Source organism: Dendrobates tinctorius, unplaced genomic scaffold (genome assembly GCF_039654945.1).
Source record: "Dendrobates tinctorius isolate UK_male_01 unplaced genomic scaffold, ASM3965494v1 ptg000120l, whole genome shotgun sequence".
Lineage (NCBI taxonomy): Eukaryota > Metazoa > Chordata > Amphibia > Anura > Dendrobatidae > Dendrobates > Dendrobates tinctorius.
Genome location: NW_027361788.1, coordinates 14,164,066 through 14,185,377, shown reverse-complemented (window position 1 = coordinate 14,185,377; position 21,312 = coordinate 14,164,066). Strand labels below are relative to the sequence as shown.

Below are 21,312 nucleotides of genomic sequence, written 5' to 3'. Positions count from 1 at the left end.
TTCTGCCGTATTTTATGGAGGAATTCTACCTTTTATATATGGCTCCATGCTTATATTGCACAGTAGTATTGCCCTCCTGCAGCATTTTCCCATGTTCCTCAGATTTATTCCTTTGTAGAAACAGTGCCACTCTTGCTTGTTGACTGTTTAGAATTGCAGGTCAGCCCCAATGTAGTCAGTGCAGAAGACCTTCAGTACAGAACACAACCCAACATCCAGGTATTGTATGGGGGAAAAATGGGCCTTTCGTAAAATTTTGGGAGTAAGTCTTTTTGGCCAATTTCAGGCACTTTTTGGGGGGCACATTTGAGTGGCCAGTTACAGATGACAACCATAGGAAGCAGTCAGGTTGCATCCATATCACAGGTGGTCACATGCGTCTTTAAAGAGAACCTGTCATCACGATTTAAAGGTATGGCCATAATGGCCCCATTATTCTGATTTAATGGATACCTGTAGGGAAAAAAATCTGCAGCCTTGTTCTTGTTTAATTCACCTTAGAAGTTTTGGTGCAATAGCCTCTTATTACATCGGGGCAGGACTGTATGTAGGGTCTTCAGGTCTGCAGTGACCTCACCACGCTTGCATACATTCATATCCCGGCATTCTCCAGCAAAATGGCGCATGCTCAGATTAACTTCCGTCAGTCTCCAGCAAAATAGTGTCAATGGCTACGCATGCGTAGATCTGTTCAATGACAAGCAGAGCCCTCGATCTGTGCACGCGCTGCCATATTGCATGCTTTGCCTCCAGCGCCATTTTGCTTAAGAACGCTGGGACATGAATGTGCGGAAGCGCCGTCCGAGACAAATTTAAGAAGGGAGGCTCGTACAAATGTGAAGGGAGCACAGCTGAAGACCCTACCCACAGTCCTGCCCCAATGGACGAAGAGGCTATTGCATCAAACACTTCTAAAAGGTAAATTAAACAAGATCCAGGCTACAGATTTTTTTTTTTCCACTACAGGTATCCATTAAATCAGAATAACAGGACCATTATGGCCAACCTTTACATTAACAGGTTCAATCGTGATGACTGGTGTTCTCTTTGAAGGTGCATTTCAAATGAGTATATTAAACAGTAATAGCCACCATATCTAAGATTAAATTGAGTTCTGAAGGATTTCTGCATTATGGGAGCTCTCTGACAATAACGTGTGTGCGCGCGCATGTACATATAGCAAGGCTGTGCATGTGCAGCAGGACTATGTGTATGTAGAAGGACTGGAGATAGCAGAGCTATGAGCGCGTACACACTCTGCATGCTGCAGTGTTGTATATACTGTACATGCTGCAGAAAATCACTAACAATAGATGTGGTTGTGTTTTAACATTACTGATATTGACAGCTCCATGTCTTAATTTCCCTGGAGGTGTAATCAGTAGGAAATGGTCTGTAATATTTTCTTCTGCCTACACCTGGGTGTGTCGTATAGTGCAAAATATAGGGCATATTAGCAGATAAAAGTGGGAATGTGGCTGCTTCTTTGTCAGGACACAATGTGGCTGCCTGCTCATTATATATCCAGCCTTCCTCAGTAATGACCACCACATAATTTAACTTTTTGTATCAATTTAATAACATACACACATTTCATATAATCCAAAACCAGCGTCATATTACAACAGCTTTGTGAACCACGCAGACACTCGAACACGATGCAACCACCCTGGAAGTAAAAGGATTTATAGGTATATACGTTTCCGGAAATAGATCCACAGATAATGGCCCGACAGCTGCACCGGAAGGAGGCAAATACTGGTGTTACCGATCACAATGTGTTAACGTTGGCAAAGCCGGTCATCGGCCTTCAGTCGTTTAGTCACAGTTTATCCAGATATTGCTTCTAGTGGTCACTAAGCAGAAAAGGGGAGTCGAGGACTAGGCATCATTTTGGAAGTTTCATCTAGTTCAAGGATTGTTGCACCTCACATGCAGCCTTTTTTCTGACTAATCTTACCAATGAATACCACAAGGAGGCAGCTGCCGTAACACCAGGTTCCCCAGTGCGGAGGAGACATCTGCCGCGACACCAGGCTGCTCTATGCAGAGAGGGCATCCGCTGCGCAACCAGGCTGCCCAATGTGGAGGAGGAATCCGATGCAACATCAAAGCTGCTATATGAGCTGTGACCTATAACAATTATATATATTGTGGAACTTTAAAGTATTCCCATCTCCAAGATCCTATTCCAATAAGTAGTAGGTGTAATAACAGTAGCAAATATCCCTAATTAAAAATATAGTATAGTTCTTCTGACTTGCTATGTCACTTACCCCATATGCAGGGCATTACAATAGCTCAGGTGTTGGGGTCTGAGACCAATCCCTGAACCCACGCTTGAGTGTGTGACTCCCTAGAAGTCTTTAGGACTGTGCGCCTGCCGGATGTATTATCTGATCCCGTCATAGTCTTTACTTGAGAGATCATTTGGGGACATAGGACCCAGACTACTAACTACTTAACAATTTGTCTTATATTAAATGTTTAATTACGCTTTAAAGGGGCCCACCTTAGACAACTCTCAGCAGCACCAGCTGAAAATGCTTGTGCATGGAGGGCAGCCCGAACCTTCCTCATTGCTAAATGTTGTGGTAGCAACATGAAATACGGGTATCAAATCCTAAGAGTTGGGCATTTTACTGATGGCACACCAACAATGTGGCATCCGTGGAGAGACTTACGCCATGCCCGTATACCTCTGATGAGCGCAGAGGCAACAGCATCGGTAGAAGAGAGATTAATGTTTCCATTCACTGATCACAAGCAGAGATACTGCAAATGGTGTATCACAAAGCTTCCTCCTTTATCAGTATACATATTATTTTCCTAAGACTTGGACCATCCTTCCAAGCTTCAGTGTCCACTACTACTCCCAATATCTGTAACCCGGGGAGGATGCGTGTCTGATTTATACAGTCGGCAATGCTCAAGCCCAGAGATTTCTAAAGATTTTCACTGGATATGGTTACACATGTTGCTTGGATTTCTGGAGCTTATTCCGGCACCTACCTCACCATTCGCACATCCTTCTTCATAATTACTAACCCGCCTGTTATCCCAACTTTAGTCCATGAAGCAGACATATGGTGTGCCACCCAACATCATGCAAATTACGATCTTTTCATACCACTCCTATCTTTGAAAGTACACTGGTTCTCCTTAAAGGGTTATTCGCTTCGTCATACAGTTCTGTGAAAAAGTGTTTGCCCCCCTTCCTGATTTCCTATTCTTTTGCATGTTTGTCACACGTAAATGTTTCAGATCACCAAACAAAAATATTAGACAAACAACACAAATAAACACAAAATGCAGTTTATAAATGATGGTATTTATTGTTAAATGGAAAAAGAAATCCAAACCTACAGGGCCCTGTGTGAAGAAGTGATTGCCCCGACCCTTAAAATATAAATTAGCTGTGATTTATCATTCCGTAGCTCCACCCAGGCCTGATTACTGCCACACCTGTTCTCAATGAAGAAATCACTTAAATAGGACCTGCCTGACAAAGTGAAGTAGACCAAAAGACATCAAAAGCTAGACATCATGCTGCAATCCAAATAAATTCTGGAACAATTGAGAAACAAAGTAATTGATATCAATCAGTCTGGAAAAGGTTATAAAGCCATTTCTAAAGCTTTGAGACTCCAGTGAACCACAGTGAGAACCATTATCCACAAATGGCAAAAACATGGAACAGTGGTGAACCTTCCCAGAAGTGGTCGACCGACCAAAATTACCCTAAGGCTGTGTGCCCACAATGCGTTTTGTTAAGCGTTTCCGCAGCGTTTGAGCCGGATCAGACGCTGCAGAAACGCTTAAAAGATGCATCAAATTAATTAGCATGCGATTTTGGCTTTTTGTGCCAATGCATGCGTTTTTAACCGCTTAGGAATCGCTTAGCGGCTAAAAACGCAGCATGCTCATTAATTCCCGCATAGCTGAGCGTTTTTAGCCATCCCCAATGATCCCAGAAATCGCGTGTCAAAAATCGCGCGGAAAAAGACGCGCGTTTTCTGGGAAGGGGATCCTTTTCCTGAGCGTTTAAAAACGCTAGCGTGGGCACATAGCCTAAGAGTGCAGCAACTACTCATCCAAGAAGTCACAAAATACCCCACAACAACATCCAAAGAACTGCAGGCCTCGCTTGCCTTAGTTAAGGTCAGTGTTCATGACTCCACCATAAGAAAGAGACTGGGCAAAAATGGTATGCATGGCAGAGTTCCAAGACAAAAACCACTGCTGAGCAATAAGAACATAAAGGCTCTTCTCAGTTTTGCCAGAAAACACCTTGAAGGTCTCCAAGACTTTTGGTAGATTACTCTGTGGACTGACGATACTAAAGTTGAACTTTTTGTAAGGTGTATGTGCCATTACATCTGGTGTAGAAGTAACACAGCATTTCAGAAAAGGAACACCATACCAACAGCAAAATATGATGGTTGTAGTATGATGGTCTGGGGCTGTTTTTCTGATTCCGGACCTGGAAGACTTGCTGTGGTAAATGGAACCATGAATTCTGCTGTCTACCAAAAAATCATGAAGGAGAAGGTCTGGTCATCTATTCATGATCTCAGGCTGAAGCACACTTGGGTTATGCAGCAGGACAATGATCCAAAACTCAACCGCACCTCTGAATGGTTTAAGAAAAATAAAATTAAGACTTTGGTGTGGTCTAGTCAAAGTTCTGAACTTCATCCGATTGAGATGCTATGGCATGACCTTAAAAAGATGGTTCATGATTGGAAAACCTGCAATGTGGCTGAATTACAACAATTCTGCAAAGATGTGTGGCCAAAATTCCTCGAGCATTGTAAAAGACTCATTGCCAGTTATCACAAACACTTGATTGCAGTTGTTGCTGATAAGGTTGGCCCAACCAGTTATTAGATTTAGGGGACAATTACTTTTTCACACAGGACCCTGTAGGTTTGGATTTCTTTTTCCCTTAATAATAAAGTTCATCATTTAAAAACTGCATTTTGTGATTACTTGTCCTATCTTTGTCTAATATTTACATCTGTTCGGTGATCTGAAAATTTGTGTGACAAACATGCAAAAGAACAGGAAATCAGGAAGGGGCAAATAACAGCAACAGCTGTGTGAAAAAAAGAGTTGGATAGAGCATGTAAATTCAAGCGCTTTCCCAATTTAGAACTTATTCAAATTTTCAGCCGTTCTAGAGATATTAACACTTTTCTGTTCAGCTTGTTACCCGGGAGACCGACCACTGCTGCTGTCTAACTTGTAAGCATTATGTTGAAGCGCGTTCCTGCAATCCTGATCAGCTTAAAAACAGTGTGTACAAGCTAAATAGAAAAAAAAGCTTCTAAGCATTGTGAATGTTCTGTGGTCGAGCCATGGTGGTCGGTCTCCAAGGCAACCAGCTGTAAACAATAAGAAAAGTGTTTATCTCAAGAATGGCTGAAAAATTTCATAAATTGCTTGTAATTTACAAGAACTATCCAACAATAAAACAATTAGCTCGCTCCAGGAAAGAAAGAAAACTGACTAGTGTCACTTATGAGAGGGAGCTACCTTCCAAGCCTTGCAATATAACTACGTATAGTACAGTCCAGTAACACCCCCCCCCTCCCCAAGACCATCTCAGCCAGCCAATCTCTGCTCTGCCCAGATGAGGGGCAATTACCCCAAAACAGCTGTCCACAGATAGGCGTCTGGCTTGGCCAATATTCCCAGTCATGTTACAAGGGGTTAGACAGCGACTTATACAGCAGCTACCTCTGTAGGTGACACTAGCAGTAGTCTTCTTTCTCTCCGATCTGCATGTACAGCTCCTAAACACACAGCTTTTTCCAGACATCTGAACATATCATCTCCCTAATAACGCAGCTATGCTTCCTATACCCCCTTTCTCTCCGAATCAATGAAGAATCAAACACGAAGATGTGTTGCAGATTATTTTTTTCCCCTTGAAAACATCGCCTATAAACATAAGAAATGCCCACCCATAACCAGTACTGTGACCCTCAATATCCAAAGTATTAGCCATGGAATTGCACAAAAAATGACCACTAGAGGGAGCTCAGTATTACATAGCCATGTTAGATATTGTATACATGTACGAGGCTAGCTCCATCTAGTAGCAGCAGCTTGCAATGGCTTTTTGACAGCTCTTCTTTTTCAAGAGACTCCCAGACCATCCAGGAGTGTTGACAAGAAAACCAGGGCTAGCTGAGCCTTATAAGACCTGCCGGGATGGTGAAACCAAGCGCGCATGCAACGTTTACTGGTGGATTTTTAGATTTTAGGTGGACAGTTTCTTTATAACAGCAAACATGGCAATTGACGATCGCTGAGTGAAAAAGCTTGGTAACCATCAACATATGCATTGCACAATGTATTCATTAAATCAAAGAATCTCTCACATAAAATAGAACATCTATGGATCCTGCTGAACCAATACAGAATTGTCCTAATATCACAGCGGGTGAGCGGATGCTGGAAGACGTCTCACCTGAAAAGCGACCCCAGTACATGAGCATAGGTGTACTACCCAAGGGCAAATTTGCTCCAATGGAGTCCTATAACTCAAATATAAATTACATAGATGCACTCTCCAAACTGTGCTCAGCATGCCCCGACACTGTCATGATGGGCATTGTAGTTCATTACTGGAGAATGTATCTTTAGCTGAAAAGTAGTCTTTGTAATGGACAATCAATATTGGTGTGAATAGTAAATCACAGCACTCCTAGAGGCTGTTGGTGGTACTGCAAAGAAATATAGACCTAAACTAAAGGGGTCATCTCACAAACAACATTTGTCTCCGGGACCCTACAAATCACCAGATTAAAACTAAAGCGAGCATGTGCGACCTCCCCTCATGTCTATGAGCGCACTAGTGCATGTCTCACAGTAACTGTAGTGGGGGTCCCACATGGGCGCTACAACTACAATCACACTGGTGTCATGAGACCCACATTCCTGTGATTGGTGCTATTACTCGTAATATATGTGTATCTACTGTAGGTGGGAATATTTCCCCAGAAACATCATTTACAGCCAGGGGCGCAAAAATTATCACGCCCTAAAACAGTTATCCAGAATGTAACAAGAGCTTTAGAGAATCTGTCAACAGGTTTTTGCTATGTTGATGTGATGGGCAAGGAAGTTGTGAGTCTCCTGACAGCGGCACCTCATTTTTTCTAGACGCTAAGGTAAAGTGTCTGTACGACACATTGTATCCTCTAAAATGATTGCATATTATTTATGTTTAAAATCCTACTCGCAGTAATGGCTGCAATAGTATAATCAATGGATTAACAATAAAGCCAATCCAACAGAGACAGGGGATACTTTGATATATATATTGTGAGGTTTATAGCGCCTTTTGTGGAGCTGCTCGCCAGTGAATTTCACTTGTAATTGATTCGGTATTTCAACCTATTTGTTGCATAAAACTGCCATCTTGTGGCTAATTTATGAATAGCCAGGTGTTGGCATATAGCATAAAGTTGTTTTTCTTTGGAATCTCTCATATGAGAGACAAATAGCACTAAGCACTTTTTCTCATTTATGAGATTTTTGTGAATAAATTACTATAGCACACTTAAGGTTTACAAGTAGTGATTCTATCACAAGATGGATGTATATCAATTTAATTAACGTGTTATTCACATAGTCATCTGAGAACTCCTGAAACTTCTATTTTTTCAGTACCTTTTCCTGTAACAAAAAAAAAAAAAAATTTTTTAAAAACTTGTTTTAATGAAATATGAATAAATTTTATTATTTTAAACACATTTTTTTGTGTCACTTCACAATTATTTTTTTGTTTCTCTATTGATGAGGTATCTTTACAAAAAATAAGTGGTAAAATTGTCATGTGAAGTGCAGCCTTTGATTTACAGGCATTTGTGATATTAAGGACCTTGTGTCAAGATCTGACAGCAGCATAATATAGGGGCAGATACCCCGATTCCAGAGATGTATAATTTATCAGGCTGTGCATTGCTGTTTCAATAAAATCAGTGTTTTATCAGCAGGAGATTATCACTACAGGACTAGCTGTCTCATACCTTCTAGTCCTCTGCACAGTGCACACAGTAAACTGCCAATCAGGGGTATGGGCGGGGTTATACACAGCTCAGTATTCATAGCTCTGCTAGTTCAGGGAATTGTATCAAAATGACAGCCTGGAGCCCAGTAAGTGACATATCGCTGGAATCAGGGTCTCTGTCCCTACATCAATGCTGCTCTCAGATTACATAGCAAAAAGCTGGTGACGGATTCTCTATAATCAGGGCATAGATATGTGCTGTACTATACAAACACGTTACACATTCCAGTTTTCCCCACCGTGCTGATCTTGAGGATGGCTGCACAAGTCACTGCATTTTATGTCTTGTCTTTTGTAAGGGGACCTGTGTCTATATCCATAAACCGGAGGTACATCAGATGTATGTAACAAGCATTACACTACCATAAACAACCTGTTGTCCTCAATAGTGTATTGTAATAGATGTTTTATCACGAAATTAGCCCGTGTTCCATGCTCTGTTCACTGAACTCCATTTTGGCTATGCTGTTCTAATTCCTTTGCAAGTGCAATACCCAAAACAGCCTATTGGAATGCTGTGACATATCACAGACCTATTCAATTTTTTGTGCCCACCTTTCCACGTTCTGTCATTTCTCAAAGCTAAAATAACATTTGCAGGGAGCATATCTCGGCAAAACAGCTGGCTACTACGGAGCCCCAAAATCATAACGTTAAATCTGGCCGGTCAGTTGGATCCAATTCAGTTTTTGATGCAAAAAACACAAACTGCTAATACCGCTTTAAAAATGCAGCTTAAAAAGGGGTCGTCTTCTTATAAAATATTACTCTGTAAGATAAAGTAAAACGTAAGTTAAAAAAAACAAAAAAAGCTCCAGTGTCTGTATATTGCTTTCCATACTTGTTAGGGTGCTCGTTTATGCTGCTACTAGTGCACTGGCCTGTACAATCACAGGAATAACTTCACCACCTGTGTACAGGAGGATCCAGGCTGCATTATAAAGAGGAACGCTCTTTTATCTCTCTACTAATTCCTGGTATGTAAATTAAAGTTATTTATGGGACAACCTCGTAGAGATTCTGAAAAGGAAGAGCCTTAATAATATAGAAATTCTGTAGCTACAAGGAGGGGTGGGTGCCACTCGGGCCACGCTACAGAATTAGAAATACCTCCCTCACAACAGGATTTTTAATTGCAAGGTTTCCTGCTTTTTTTTTTTTTTTAATAAGCACTTTGCAATTTTAGCCACACAAAAACTTGAGACAAGCCCTTTAAGCCTTTCACAAGGGTGCTCAAACTTTTGCATAACTGGGATCTACTGATGTAACTGAGGCTCAAGGCACAACCTGTCTTACTCCACAGCAGCGTCATGTATAGACAATGGGAAACCTATCGTATTAGACCACAAAGCTCAAAAAAATTATCATCCAAAAAGTAAAGGAACCTTTCTAATATCAGGCATTTCTGGTCTCCAGGTGGCAAGATTCACATCCAGGCTTGTACTGCTGGACCGGAACCCACTAACCATTAGTCATATCAACATTTCATCTGTGCAATTGGGTCCTTTATAGAAGTGTCCTCGGTAGGGCCATGGCCTCCGCCAGCAGCGACAGCAGGGGTTAGGAGTGGAGCCAGGGGTGCTGCAGGCACTGTGCGGCGGTGGCCCTCTTCTCTGGAATACACTCCAACATGGGCAGCAGAAAGTCTGAAAACTGAGTGGCTTCTTCTAGTGACCACTCGTACTTCTCCACCAGGACCTCGAACAGGCCCCAGTGCTTTAGGTTCTGTATATGTCGAAGATCTCCTGCCAAAATGAAAGGTAGTAGAGTTAAAGGGGTTTTCACACTAGTATGATTGGTCCCATGATCCAGAGTCACCTGTGTAATAAAGCGGTGGTCAGACTTGCGCACCATTGCCCCATCAGACTAGAGACTTCTGGGGTCTTTTTTGTCAAGAGTCTCAGATTCTGGAGTGGTGACCATCAATACAGTGGGGAAAAAAGTATTTAGTCAGCCATCAATTGTGCAAGTTCTCCCACTTAAGGTATGTGCACACGCTGCGGATTTGGGATCTGCAGCAGTTCTGCAGACAGTGTACAGTACCATGTAAGTCTATAGGATTTACAATCCGCAGTGCACATGATGCAGTTTTTTCACTGCGGAAAAGCTGCGGTTTTAAATCCGCAGAAAGAACTGACATGTCAATTCTTTCTGCGGATTCTGCTGCGGTTTGACACCTATTCCATTGTCCAGGTGTCAAACCGCAGGGGAAAACCGCTGGCCAATCCGCAGGTCAATTTACCTGCGGTTTTACCTGGGGATCTGCACGGAAAAATCCGCTGGTGAATCCGCAGCTTGTGCACATAGCCTTAAAAAGATGAGAAAGTCCTGTAATTGACATCATAGGTAGACCACAACTATGAGGCCGGGGTCACACTTGTGTGTGTAATGCGAGAAACTCGCGCATCAATACCCGACACTGCCACCGGCACTCGGACCGGAGTGTGCGGCTGCATAGAAATACATGTAGCAGCACACTCCTGTTCCCAGTGCCGGGTATTGATGCGAGTTTCTCGCATTACACACGCAAGTGTGACCCCGGCCCAAGAGTCAAAATGAGAAAACATCCAGAAAATTACCTTGTCTGATTTGGCAAGATTTATTTTTCAAATTATGGTGGAAAATACATAAGTATTTGGTCATTAACAAAAGTTCATCTCAATATTTTTGTTACGTATCCTTTGTTGGCAATGACAGAGGTCAAACGTTTTCTGTAAGTCTTCACAAGGTTGGCACACACTGTCGGTGGTATGTTGGCCCATTCCTCCATGCAGATCTCCTCTAGATGGTTTGGGCCTGTCACCCCTCCAAAGGTTTTCTATGGGGTTGAGATCTGGAAACTGGCTAGGCCACTCCAGGACCTTCATATGCTTCTTACAAAGCCAGTCCTTCGTTGCCCTGGCAGTGTGCATGATCATTATCAGGCTGAAAGACATATCCACATTTCATCTTCAATGCCCTTGCTGATGGAAGGAGGTTTGCACTCAAAATCTCACTATACATGGCCCCATTCATTCTTTCATGTACATGGATCAGTCGTCTTGATTCCTTTTCAGAGAAAGAGCCCCAAAGCATGATGTTCCAACCCCATGCTTCACAGTAGGTATGGTGTTCTTTGGATGCAACTCAGCATTCTGTCTCCTCCAAACAAGATGAGTTTTGTTTCTCCCAAACAGTTCTACTTTGGTTTCCTCAGACCATATGACATTCTCCCAATACTCTTCTGGATAATCCAAATGCTCTCTAACAAACTTCAGACGGGCCCGGACATGTACCGGCTTAAGCAGGGGGACACATCTGGCACTACAGGATCTGAGTGCCTGGCAGCGTAGTGTGTTACTGATGGTAGCCTTTGTTACAGTGGTCCCAGCTCTATGCAGGTCATTCACTAGGCCCCCCCGTGTGGTTATGGGATATTTGCTCACCGCTCTTGTGATCATTTTGACCCCACGAGGTGAGCTCTTGCGTGGAGCCCCAGATCAAGGGAGATTATCAGTGGTCTTGTATGTCTTCTATTTTCTTATTATTACTCCCACAGTTGATTTCATCACACCAAGCTGCTTGCCTATTCCCAGCCTGGTGCAGGGCTACAATTTTGTTTCGTGTCCTTCGACAGCTTTGGTCTTCACCATATTGGAGTTTGGAATGTGACTGTTTGCGGTTGTGGACAGGTGTCTTTTATACTGATAAGTTCAAACAGCTGCCATTACTACAGGTAATGAGTGGAGGACAGAGAAGAAGTTACAGGCCTTTGAGAGCCAGAAATCTTGCATGTTTTTAGGTGACCAAATACTTATTTTTCCAGCATAATTTGCAAAATAAATGTAGCCAAATCAGACGAGGTGATTTCCTGGATTTGTTTTCTCATTTTGACTCTCATAGTTGTGCGCTACCTATAATGTCAATTACAGGACTCTCATCTTTTTAAGTGGGAGACTTGCACAATTGGTGGCTGACTAAATACTTTTTTTCCCCACTGTATAAGCAAGTCAGACCCCATATACATCTCCACTTCATTTACCCTGGACCCCTGATCTCAAAAATAGCTGGGGCTCCTACAGTCGGACCCCCATTGATTATATATTTATCTATCCTGTGGACAGGTGAAAAATGTATATATTAATAATTAAAAAAAAATAATAAAAAATCCTTAGACCTGGGAAGATTTTGCATATATGCAAGGTAGTTCTGGTGCTCGTCATGCTTGCGCAGAACCCTCCCGGGCCTCTTCAGGCCAGAACCCAATGTGAGAGGCCAGCAACTACCAGAGCTGGCTCCAATCTCTGCTGCACTAGCATTTATTGCTTTAAATCACCCTATCTGATTTGGGTGCATATTGGCCCCCAAGACAGGATTGCAGGGTATTGTTGGTTTGCTATGGAGCCCGTAAACCTAATAAAGGCCGATCTACCCTATTTTTGAGTTATATGAAGCCCAGGAGATGGTTAAAGATTCCTATATACTACAATACAGTACAAGCGACTGTAAATTCAAGTAATCTCTAAGGAATAAAAAAAAAAAGAAAAAAAAAAAAGAAAAGAAAAATTAACCCCTTCATGACCAAGCCATTTTTGGCAATTCTGACCAGTGTCCCTTTATGAGGCAATAACTCTGGAATGCTTCAACGCATCCTAGCGATTCTGAGACTGTTTTTTCGTGACATATTGGGCTTCATGATAGTGGTAAATTTAGGTTGATAATTTTTGCGTTTATGAAAAAAAGGGAAATTTGGCAAAAATTTAGCAAATTTCGCAATTTTCACATTTTGAATTTTTTTTCTGTTAAACCAGAGAGTTATGTGACACAAAATAGTTAATAAATAACATTTCCCAGATGTCTACTTTACATCAGCACAATTTTGGAAGCAACATTTTTTTTTTGTTAGGAAGTTATAAGGGTTAAAAGTTGACCAGTGATTTCTCATTTTTACAACAAAATTTACAAAACCATTTTTTTTTAGGGACCACCTCACATTTGAAGTCACTTTGAGGGGTCTATATGGCAGAAAATACCCAAAAGTGACACCATTCTAAAAACTGCACCCCTCAAGCTACTCAAAACTACATTCAAGAAGATTATTAACCCTTCAGGTGCTTCACAGGGCCTAAAGCAATGTAGAAGGAAAAAATGGACATTTTAATTTTTTCAACAAAAGTTTTTTTCAACATCAATTTTTTTCATTTTTACATGGGCAACAGGATAAAATGGATCCTAAAATTTGTTGGGTTGCCATGTCGCATTTGGAGAGCCCCTGTGAGCCTAAACATTGGAGCTCCCCCACAAGTGACCCCATTTTGGAAACTAGACCCCCCAAGTAACTTATCTAGATGCATAGTTAGCACTTTGAACCCTCAGGTGCTTCACAAATCAATCAGTAAAAAAAAAAAGTACTTTTTTTTTCAAAAAAAATTTCTTTTAGCCTCGATTTCTTCATTTTCACATGGGTAACAGGATAAAATGGATCCTAAAATTTGTTGGGCAATGTCTCCTGAGTACACCGATACCTCATATGTGGTCATAAACCACTGTCTGGGCGCACGGCAGGGCCCAGAAGGGAAGGAGCGCCATTTGACTTTTGAATGGAAAATTGGCTCCAATCGTTAGCCGACCCCATGTCGTGTTTGGAGAGCCCCTGTGTGCCAAAACAATGGAGTACCCCCACAAGTGACCCCATTTTGGAAACTAGACCACCCAAGGAACTTATCTAGATGTGTGGTGAGCACTTTGAACCCCCAAGAGCTTCACAGAAGTTTATAACGCTGAGCCGTGAAAATAAAAAATCATTTTTTATCCTCAAAAAAGATGGATTTTTGGTTCTTACCGTAAAATCTCTTTCTTGGAGCCTTCATTGGGGGACACAGATTACCATGGGTGTATGCTGCTGCTGCTTGGAGGCTGACACTATGCAAAAACAAGAAAATTGGCTCCTCCCCGGCAGTATACACCCACCGACAGATACCAAGTACCTCAGCTGGTGAAAAAGCAGTAGGAGAAGCCACCCAACTATAACCATATGTATCAACCCAACAAGGGACTCAAGGACCCAACACGGTACAACTTAAACAGGGAGGGTGCTGTGTCCCCCAATGAAGGCTCCAAGAAACAGATTTTACGGTAAGAACCAAAAATCCATCTTTATCGCCTTATTGGGGGACACAGATTACCATGGGACGTTCCAAAGCAGTCCCAAGGGCAGGAACAGCAATAAGGAACGAAAGAACAGGAAGGGCTTAGGTCGGCCGGTGCGCCACCGCCGCCTGCAGGACCTTCTTACCAACGACAGCATCAGACGAGTCCTGGGTATGAACCATGTAGAACCTCGCAAACGTGTGCAAAGACGACCAGGTTGCGGCCCTGCAAATTTGCACGGCCGAAGCCTGGTGTCGAACGGCCCACGAAGCTGCCACAGCCTGAGTGGAGTGAGCCCTCACTCCCGGAGGGGGGGGGCCGTTTTTCCTGGAGTCGGTACGCTTCCAGAATGGTAGAACGAATCCAGCGAGCGATCGTGGATTTGGATGCCGGAAGCCCTTTCCAGCGACCTTCAGAGATGACCAGCAAGGAATTGGACTGGCGAAGTGAAGCAGTCCTGGCGAGATAGACCCGCAAGGCTCGAACTACATCCAGTTTGTAGAGAGACTTCTCAAGAGGGTGAGAAGGAGTGGGACAAAAAGAGGGGAGGACGATATCCTCATTAATGTGGAAAGAGGATACCACCTTTGGAAGAAAAGAAGGAACGGGCCTGAGGACGACCTTATCCTGGTGTAGAACCAGATAAGGGGAACATGACAATGCCGCCAACTCAGAAACTCTTGTGATGGATGTAATGGCAATCAAGAAAGTTAGCTTCCATGAGAGAAAATCCATGTTTCTCCTTCGCCTCATTGGGGGACACAGATACTGTGGGACGTCCTAAAGCAGTCCCTGGGTGGGAGATTGACTCACCGATACAAGCTACATGCACCTCCTGATTAAAGGTGCGCCACCGTTGCTTGGAGAATCCTTCTACCCAGGCTTGCATCCACCGAGGCCTGAGCATGGATATTATGTTTGGCAAATATGTGCAGGCTGGACCAGTTTGCTGCCTTGCAAACCTGTTCCGTCGAAGCCTGATGCCGAAGCCCCCAAGAGGCGCCCACCGCCCGGGTAGAGTGCGCTCTGATCCCTGCTGGAATCGGCGTGCCTCTAATGCAGTAGGACTCCTGAATAGTAAAACGAATCCATCTGGCTATGGTCGACTTTGAGGCAGCGAGTCCCTTCCTGCGTTCTTCAGGGAGCACGAACAGCGTGTCCGTCTGAGTAAAGGGTGCCATCCGCGACCGTACCTCCGGAGGGCTCTTACCAGGTCTAACTTGTGAAGAGCCTTCTTCCACACTGTGCACCGGTGCTGGACAAAATGAAGGCAAAACAACATCTTCATTGATGTGAAAAAGAGGACACGACCTTCGGCAGAAAAGGAGGGGCTCGTCTGAGGACCACCTTATACCTATGGAAAGTGAGGAACGGAGCTCGGCAGGATAGAGCCGCCAGCTCTGAAACCTGCCTGATGGAAGTGATGGCCACTAAGGGAACAACTTTCCAGGAAAGGTACCTCAAAGCGATATCCTGAAGCGGTTCCAATGGAGCTTCCTGCAGAACACTTAGGACCATGTTAAGAACCCAGGCGTCCATCGGCGCCATATAGGGAGGTATCAAGTGGGACACTCCCCGGATGAAAAGTTTTCACCTGCAAATTGGTAGCAACCCTGCACTGGAACAGGACAGATAAGGCCGACATTTGTCTCCTGCGGAAACCTGGGGCAAAGCCCGAGTCTAATGCTCTACCGACTGAGCTATCCGGGCTCTCTGAGCCCGACTGGAGAAAAACCAAGATGCCGGAGATCGAGAATCTTAGCGGAGAAACACCGCGGCCTCGACATCAAGCAAAGAACACCTTCCAGGTGTGGTGGTAAATTCATGCTGAAGCAGGCCTCCGGGCGCTAATCGTTGTAGCAACCACCTTGCTTCCGAACCCTGCCTGGGTTAGAATCCAAGATTCAACGGCCCTGCCGTCAAACACAGGGGTCCCTGAGTTCCAGTGGCAAATTAGCTCGAGACGGTAGATCTGGGCGCTCTAGCAGGCGCCCAGGAACATCGGCGAGCAGCTGCCTTAGATCTGCGTACCACGCTCGACGGGGGCCAGTTTGGGGCCAGCAGAATCGCCGGCCCCCCTTCCGTCTTGATCCCTTTGCTGACTCTCGGGAGTAGTGGCAGTGGGGGAAATAGATATGGGAGGCGAAACTGGTTCCATGGCAGAACCAACACGTCCACCGCGAATGCCTGCGGGTCCCTAGCCCGAGCGACATATGTGGGCACCTTGGCATTCACTCTGGAAGCCGTCAGGTCCACATCCGGAGCTCCCCACAGTTGACAAATCTGTTGAAGAACTTAGGGATGTAGAGACCACTCTCCAGATGCAAGACCCTGCCGGCTGAGGAAGTCTGCCGCCCAATTTTCCACGCCTGGGATGTGGACAGCCGAAATCACCAAGTGGTTTGCTTCGGCCCACTGAAGAACGTGCTCCACCTCGCGCATGGATGTTCTGCTGCGGGTGCCCCCCTGACAAATTATGTAAACCACCGCCGTGGCGATGTCCGATGGAATCCAGACGGAGCGGCCTGCTAGAAAATGATGAAACTTCTGCAGAGCCAGCCGAATTGCTCATATCACCAATAAGTTGATCGGGAGGCATGCCTCCTGTGGCGACCACCGTTTCTGGGTTGTGTGGTGGCGAAACACCGCTCCCCAACCGAGGAGACTGACGTCGATTGTCATTATCAGCCGATGACATGGGGGGAAAGGTTTCCCCTAGGCCAGAGAGGAACTGGTTATCCACCATCCGAGCGACTGCCGGACTTGAGAGGACAGTTTGCACCGCCGATCGAGCGTGAAAGGATTCTTGTCCCAGGCTGACACGAGGCGTGCTGCAGGCGGTGAAGGATGGAACTGGACGAAAGGTATCGCTTCGATTGCTGCCACCATTTTCCCTAGGATCCTTATCGCGGATTGGATGGTATGAGGGACTGGTTGGGGTAGTGTCCGGACTCCCTGCCGGAGACTAGCGCCCTTTCCTGAGGGAGAATTATCAACCTTCAGCAAGTGTCGAAGATCATTCCTAGGAAGGAGATCCTCTGAGCTGGCACAAGGGATGATTTCTTTGCATTGACCAACCATCTAAGCGGCAAGAGTATCTAGCGTGATGTTGACACCATCCTCACATGCCCGTATTGACGGGCCCTTGACCAAGAGGTCGTCCAGATAAGGCAAGATGACTATGCCTCAAGAATGCAGTGTGGCCCTGACAACTGCCATAACTTTTGTGAACACTCTGGGAGCCGTGGCTAGCCCAAAGGGTAGCGCTACGAACTGAAAATGCTGAACGCTGATGGCGAAGGAAAAAATGGGAATATGCAGAAATGCGTCCTGGCTGTCAATTGAGGCCAAGTATTCTCACTGCTCCATGACCGCTATGACTGAACGGAGACTCCATCCGGAAATGTCTGATCCTGATGAATTTGTTCAGAAGCTTTAGGTCCAAAAACAGGCCTGACAGACCCGTCCTTTTTGGGAACCGCAAAAAGGTTGGAATAAAACCCCTGAGCTCTTCCGTGTTCCAGCACTGGAACAATGACTCCATTGTGCAGGAGAGACTTGATGGCTCCCAATAGAGCCCATGCCTGGGTATCCACCCTGGGAAGCCAGGAAAGAAAAAACCATCTTGTAGGGTATCTGACAAATTCTATTTTGTAACCTGAGGACACCAATTCTTTTACCCATGCGTCGTGAGCGATGTTGGCCCAGACATGGTGAAATCAGAGTAGGCGGCCGCCCAGTTTGCTGGTGTCGTCTGGTAAAGACCTTGAGTCATTTGGCCGATGATCCTTAGGATCTGGGTCCCCTCGATCTGGCCTGTTGAGCACGCATTCTCCCCAATGGGTTGGCTCTATATGACCTGCCGTTCCCTATCCTGATTGGGGCGGCCTGAGGTGGCGGAATTGGGCCCCGTAGTCCACCCGGAGTCTTTTAACGCATGACCTCGGACCGGTCTCCTATTCAGGTCCCGGACCAGGCTCAGGCTGCTTAGCGGCCGCCACCTGACCAATGCCGTCACGCCCGGCCTAGAATGGGCCTGAACCGGGTGACGAAAAAACGATTTAACCTTCTGTTGAGGGAGAAACCCGCTCTTTTCTCCTCTGGAGTCGGAGATAAATTGATCCAAAAATAGGCGGCCGCACTGATAAGGCAGGGAAGTCAAGGACTTCTTGGAAGTAGAATCGGCCCGCCATGTCCTCAACCATAGGGCTCTTCAGATAGAGATTGCATTAGCGGCAGCAAGTGTTGAACAATTGGCCGCATCCAAAGACGCATTCAATACATAATCTCTGGCTATCGTCATCTGACATGTGACCTCCGAGATCTCTGCAGGTAGATCCTGCTCCTGCGCGACCTCGTTTAATGTTTCTGACTATGATATCATAGCCTTGGCTACCCAAGTTGCTGCGAACGAGGGAGCGAGTGCAGACCCTGACGCCTCATATACTGAACGAGCTAGGCTCTCAATAAGGCAGTCCGTGGGATCTTTAATCGAGGAAACCCTAGGGACAGATAACAGGGTCTTAGTGGCCAGGCGTGAAACCGGAGGATCCACTATCGGGGATTCCATCCATTGTTTACGGAGGTCCGGAGCAAACGGATAACGTGTTTCGAGTGCCCTTTAACCCGAGAAAAATGCCGTTTTGGACGTTCTCTGTGCCGCTGCACTATGTCCTCAAACTCAGGGTGAGAGGAAAAAATTCTGTGCGGCTGCTTCACTCGTTTACATGCCACTTTATGCCCCGTAGCCGCTGCGGTATCATCCTCAATCCCCAGGGTCTGATTGATGGCTTCTATGAGGCTGTCCACTGTTTCACGTGACTCTGGAGTGTCCAGGTCAATGGGCTCGTCTGAGTCGCAATCTGAGGTCTGCTCGCTATCAACCACTGGTGACGGGGAGCGAGAAGCAGATCTTACGGATGCCGAAGGCACCGGATGGACTGGGCGACACCGTGTGGATTCGTTTCCCCCGGGTCTGCCTGGAGTGAGGGCGGCCCCTGCAGGCTGGAGGCTCCTGTGAGATGGAGGCTCCCTCTAAAGGCGGCGAGACACTGTCCCTGCCCCTATCTGGGGCTTGAAGGGATTCTATTGCTCTCGCAAGCGACGCCATGTACTGTGACAGTGATCGGCCCACTCCGGGGGATTTGACACTTTGGTCGTGGTCGCAGGGGAGGGCTCCTGGTCGCAGGGGAGGGCTCCTGGGCGCGTTTGGATTCGCAGGCTTCGCATAAATGCTTGCTCTGCGCCCGCGGAAATGCAGCCCGACAAGAGATGCATGCCGCGTAAAAGAACGTGTGCGTCTTTGCTTTTTTCGGACATGATGTATCTGTCCGCTGCTGGGGATATGGGGAAGAGGTAGCCCCTCGTTTTTCCCTATAGCGTGGCCTCTCGGGCAGCACTTACCCCAGTCCTGCGCCCCCCCCCCGACCTGGATGCTTCCCTTAAATTGCGCGCCGACATCTGTAGCGCGCACCAGCCTGTAAAATCGCTCTAGGGGCGGTACTCCCACTTTGCGGCCTAGCCCGTGCTCCGAAGCCTCGATTTTTACCGCCGGAAGTGACACGCGGCCCTGAGGGCGGAACTTCCGGCCGAAGCCACGACCTCAATTTTTCCCCTACCCGACCGGGGTTGGGGGGGGGGCGCGGTACCAAAAGTGGCGCTACTGACCGGCGCAGTGTTCCTGTCCTGACGGATCCAGCTTCTCTCTTGAATGGCTAGTGGACGCCGCGAGGCGCTGCGGCTGTGGGCTCCAGCCCGAAATCTTCGCAGGAGCCCTCCCCGACCCTCTCCTCACCGATGATCCTCTTCAGCCTGAGCGCAGGTATGTGAGGGGGTCTTTGATAAAAAAAAAAATAGGACGGTGCAGGCACCCTAGCTCCATCTAACCCCTTCAGGGGGTGAGGAGAGGGACCGTCCGCCACCTTGCAGCACCGCCGTCTAGCGTTGGTGGAGCAGTGGGGGCCGCACAGACTAGTCTTGTGCCTCTGTGCAAGCCCATGGTTTCAATACCTAGGGGTGGACAGGGCTAAGTCTGGCATAATGTCCCACGTCGCGGGAAAGGATACATGGAGGGATACTCGCACGTGCTCGCCCGTTGATGGTTTGGGGAAATCGGATCCTTTCAATAGGATGCGTTGCCCCTGTCTCATCTTCATAAAATAACAAACAAAAATAGAAGTCTGGGGAAAAGTCCCAGATATGTCCCTCGGTGCGGGAAAGTATACGCGGAGACGATACTCAACGCGTGCTCGCCCGTTGATGGTTTGGGAGATCGGACCCTTTCAATAGGATTCGTCGCCCCTGTCTCATCTTCATAGTAAACTAGAAAAAAATAGTCTGGAGAGATCCAGACTGTGTGTGCCTCCATAGGACACTAAGCAAAAAACTGATTTCCGCCCGCAATAGGGGCGAGGGTGTATACTGCGGAGGAGGAGCTAACCTCTTTTTCTCACTTAGTGTCAGCCTCCTAGCGGAAGAAGCATACACCCACAGTATCTGTGTCCCCCAATGAGGCGAAGGAGAAAAAGCCTTCCAGTACCTATGGTAAATGCGGGAAGAGGCCGGTTTTCTGGCCCTGATCATAGTCTGGATCACCTGGTTGGACAAACCTGATTCTCTCAGGATTGCGGCCTCAATGGCCATGCCGTTAAACTCAGAGACTGAGAATTCTCGTCGTAAAGGGGGCCTTGCGAGAGAAGATCCGGACGGTCTGGAAGACTCCAGGAAATGTCCTCGAGCATGTTCACCAGTTCCGCATACCAAGGCCGTCTCGGCCAGTCTGGCGCCACTAGAATCACTGGCACGCCTTCCGATTTTATCTTTTTGACCACTCGAGGGATCAAGGCAAGAGGCGAAAACAGATAAGGAAGATGGAACTGGGACCACGGAATTACTAGGGCGTCGCAAGTGACGGCTAGAGGGTCCCTGGACCTGGCTACGAAGCGCGGAACTTTGTGGTTCATTCGAGATGCCATGAGATCGACATCCGGCGAGCCCCAGTGCTGGCATATCTGATCGAAGACTGTGGGATGAAGAGCCCATTCGCCGGATGCTAGGCCTTGATGACTCAGAAAGAAAGTTGGCTGCCCAATTTTCCACCC

At 46.2% G+C, this 21,312-nt stretch overlaps 1 protein-coding gene across 1 annotated transcript in view; it reads right to left on the bottom strand.

The window, feature by feature from the left end:
* Nucleotides 1–1,555: 1,555 nt before the first annotated feature.
* The window catches only part of SRPK3 (SRSF protein kinase 3), a 49,936-nt gene continuing 30,179 nt past the window's right edge, over nucleotides 1,556–21,312 (bottom strand). Inside the window, exon 16 of the mRNA XM_073590763.1 lies at nucleotides 1,556–9,828. Coding sequence (XP_073446864.1) covers nucleotides 9,644–9,828 — 185 coding nt within the window. The 3' untranslated portion in view covers nucleotides 1,556–9,643. The remainder of the gene's footprint in view (nucleotides 9,829–21,312) is intronic.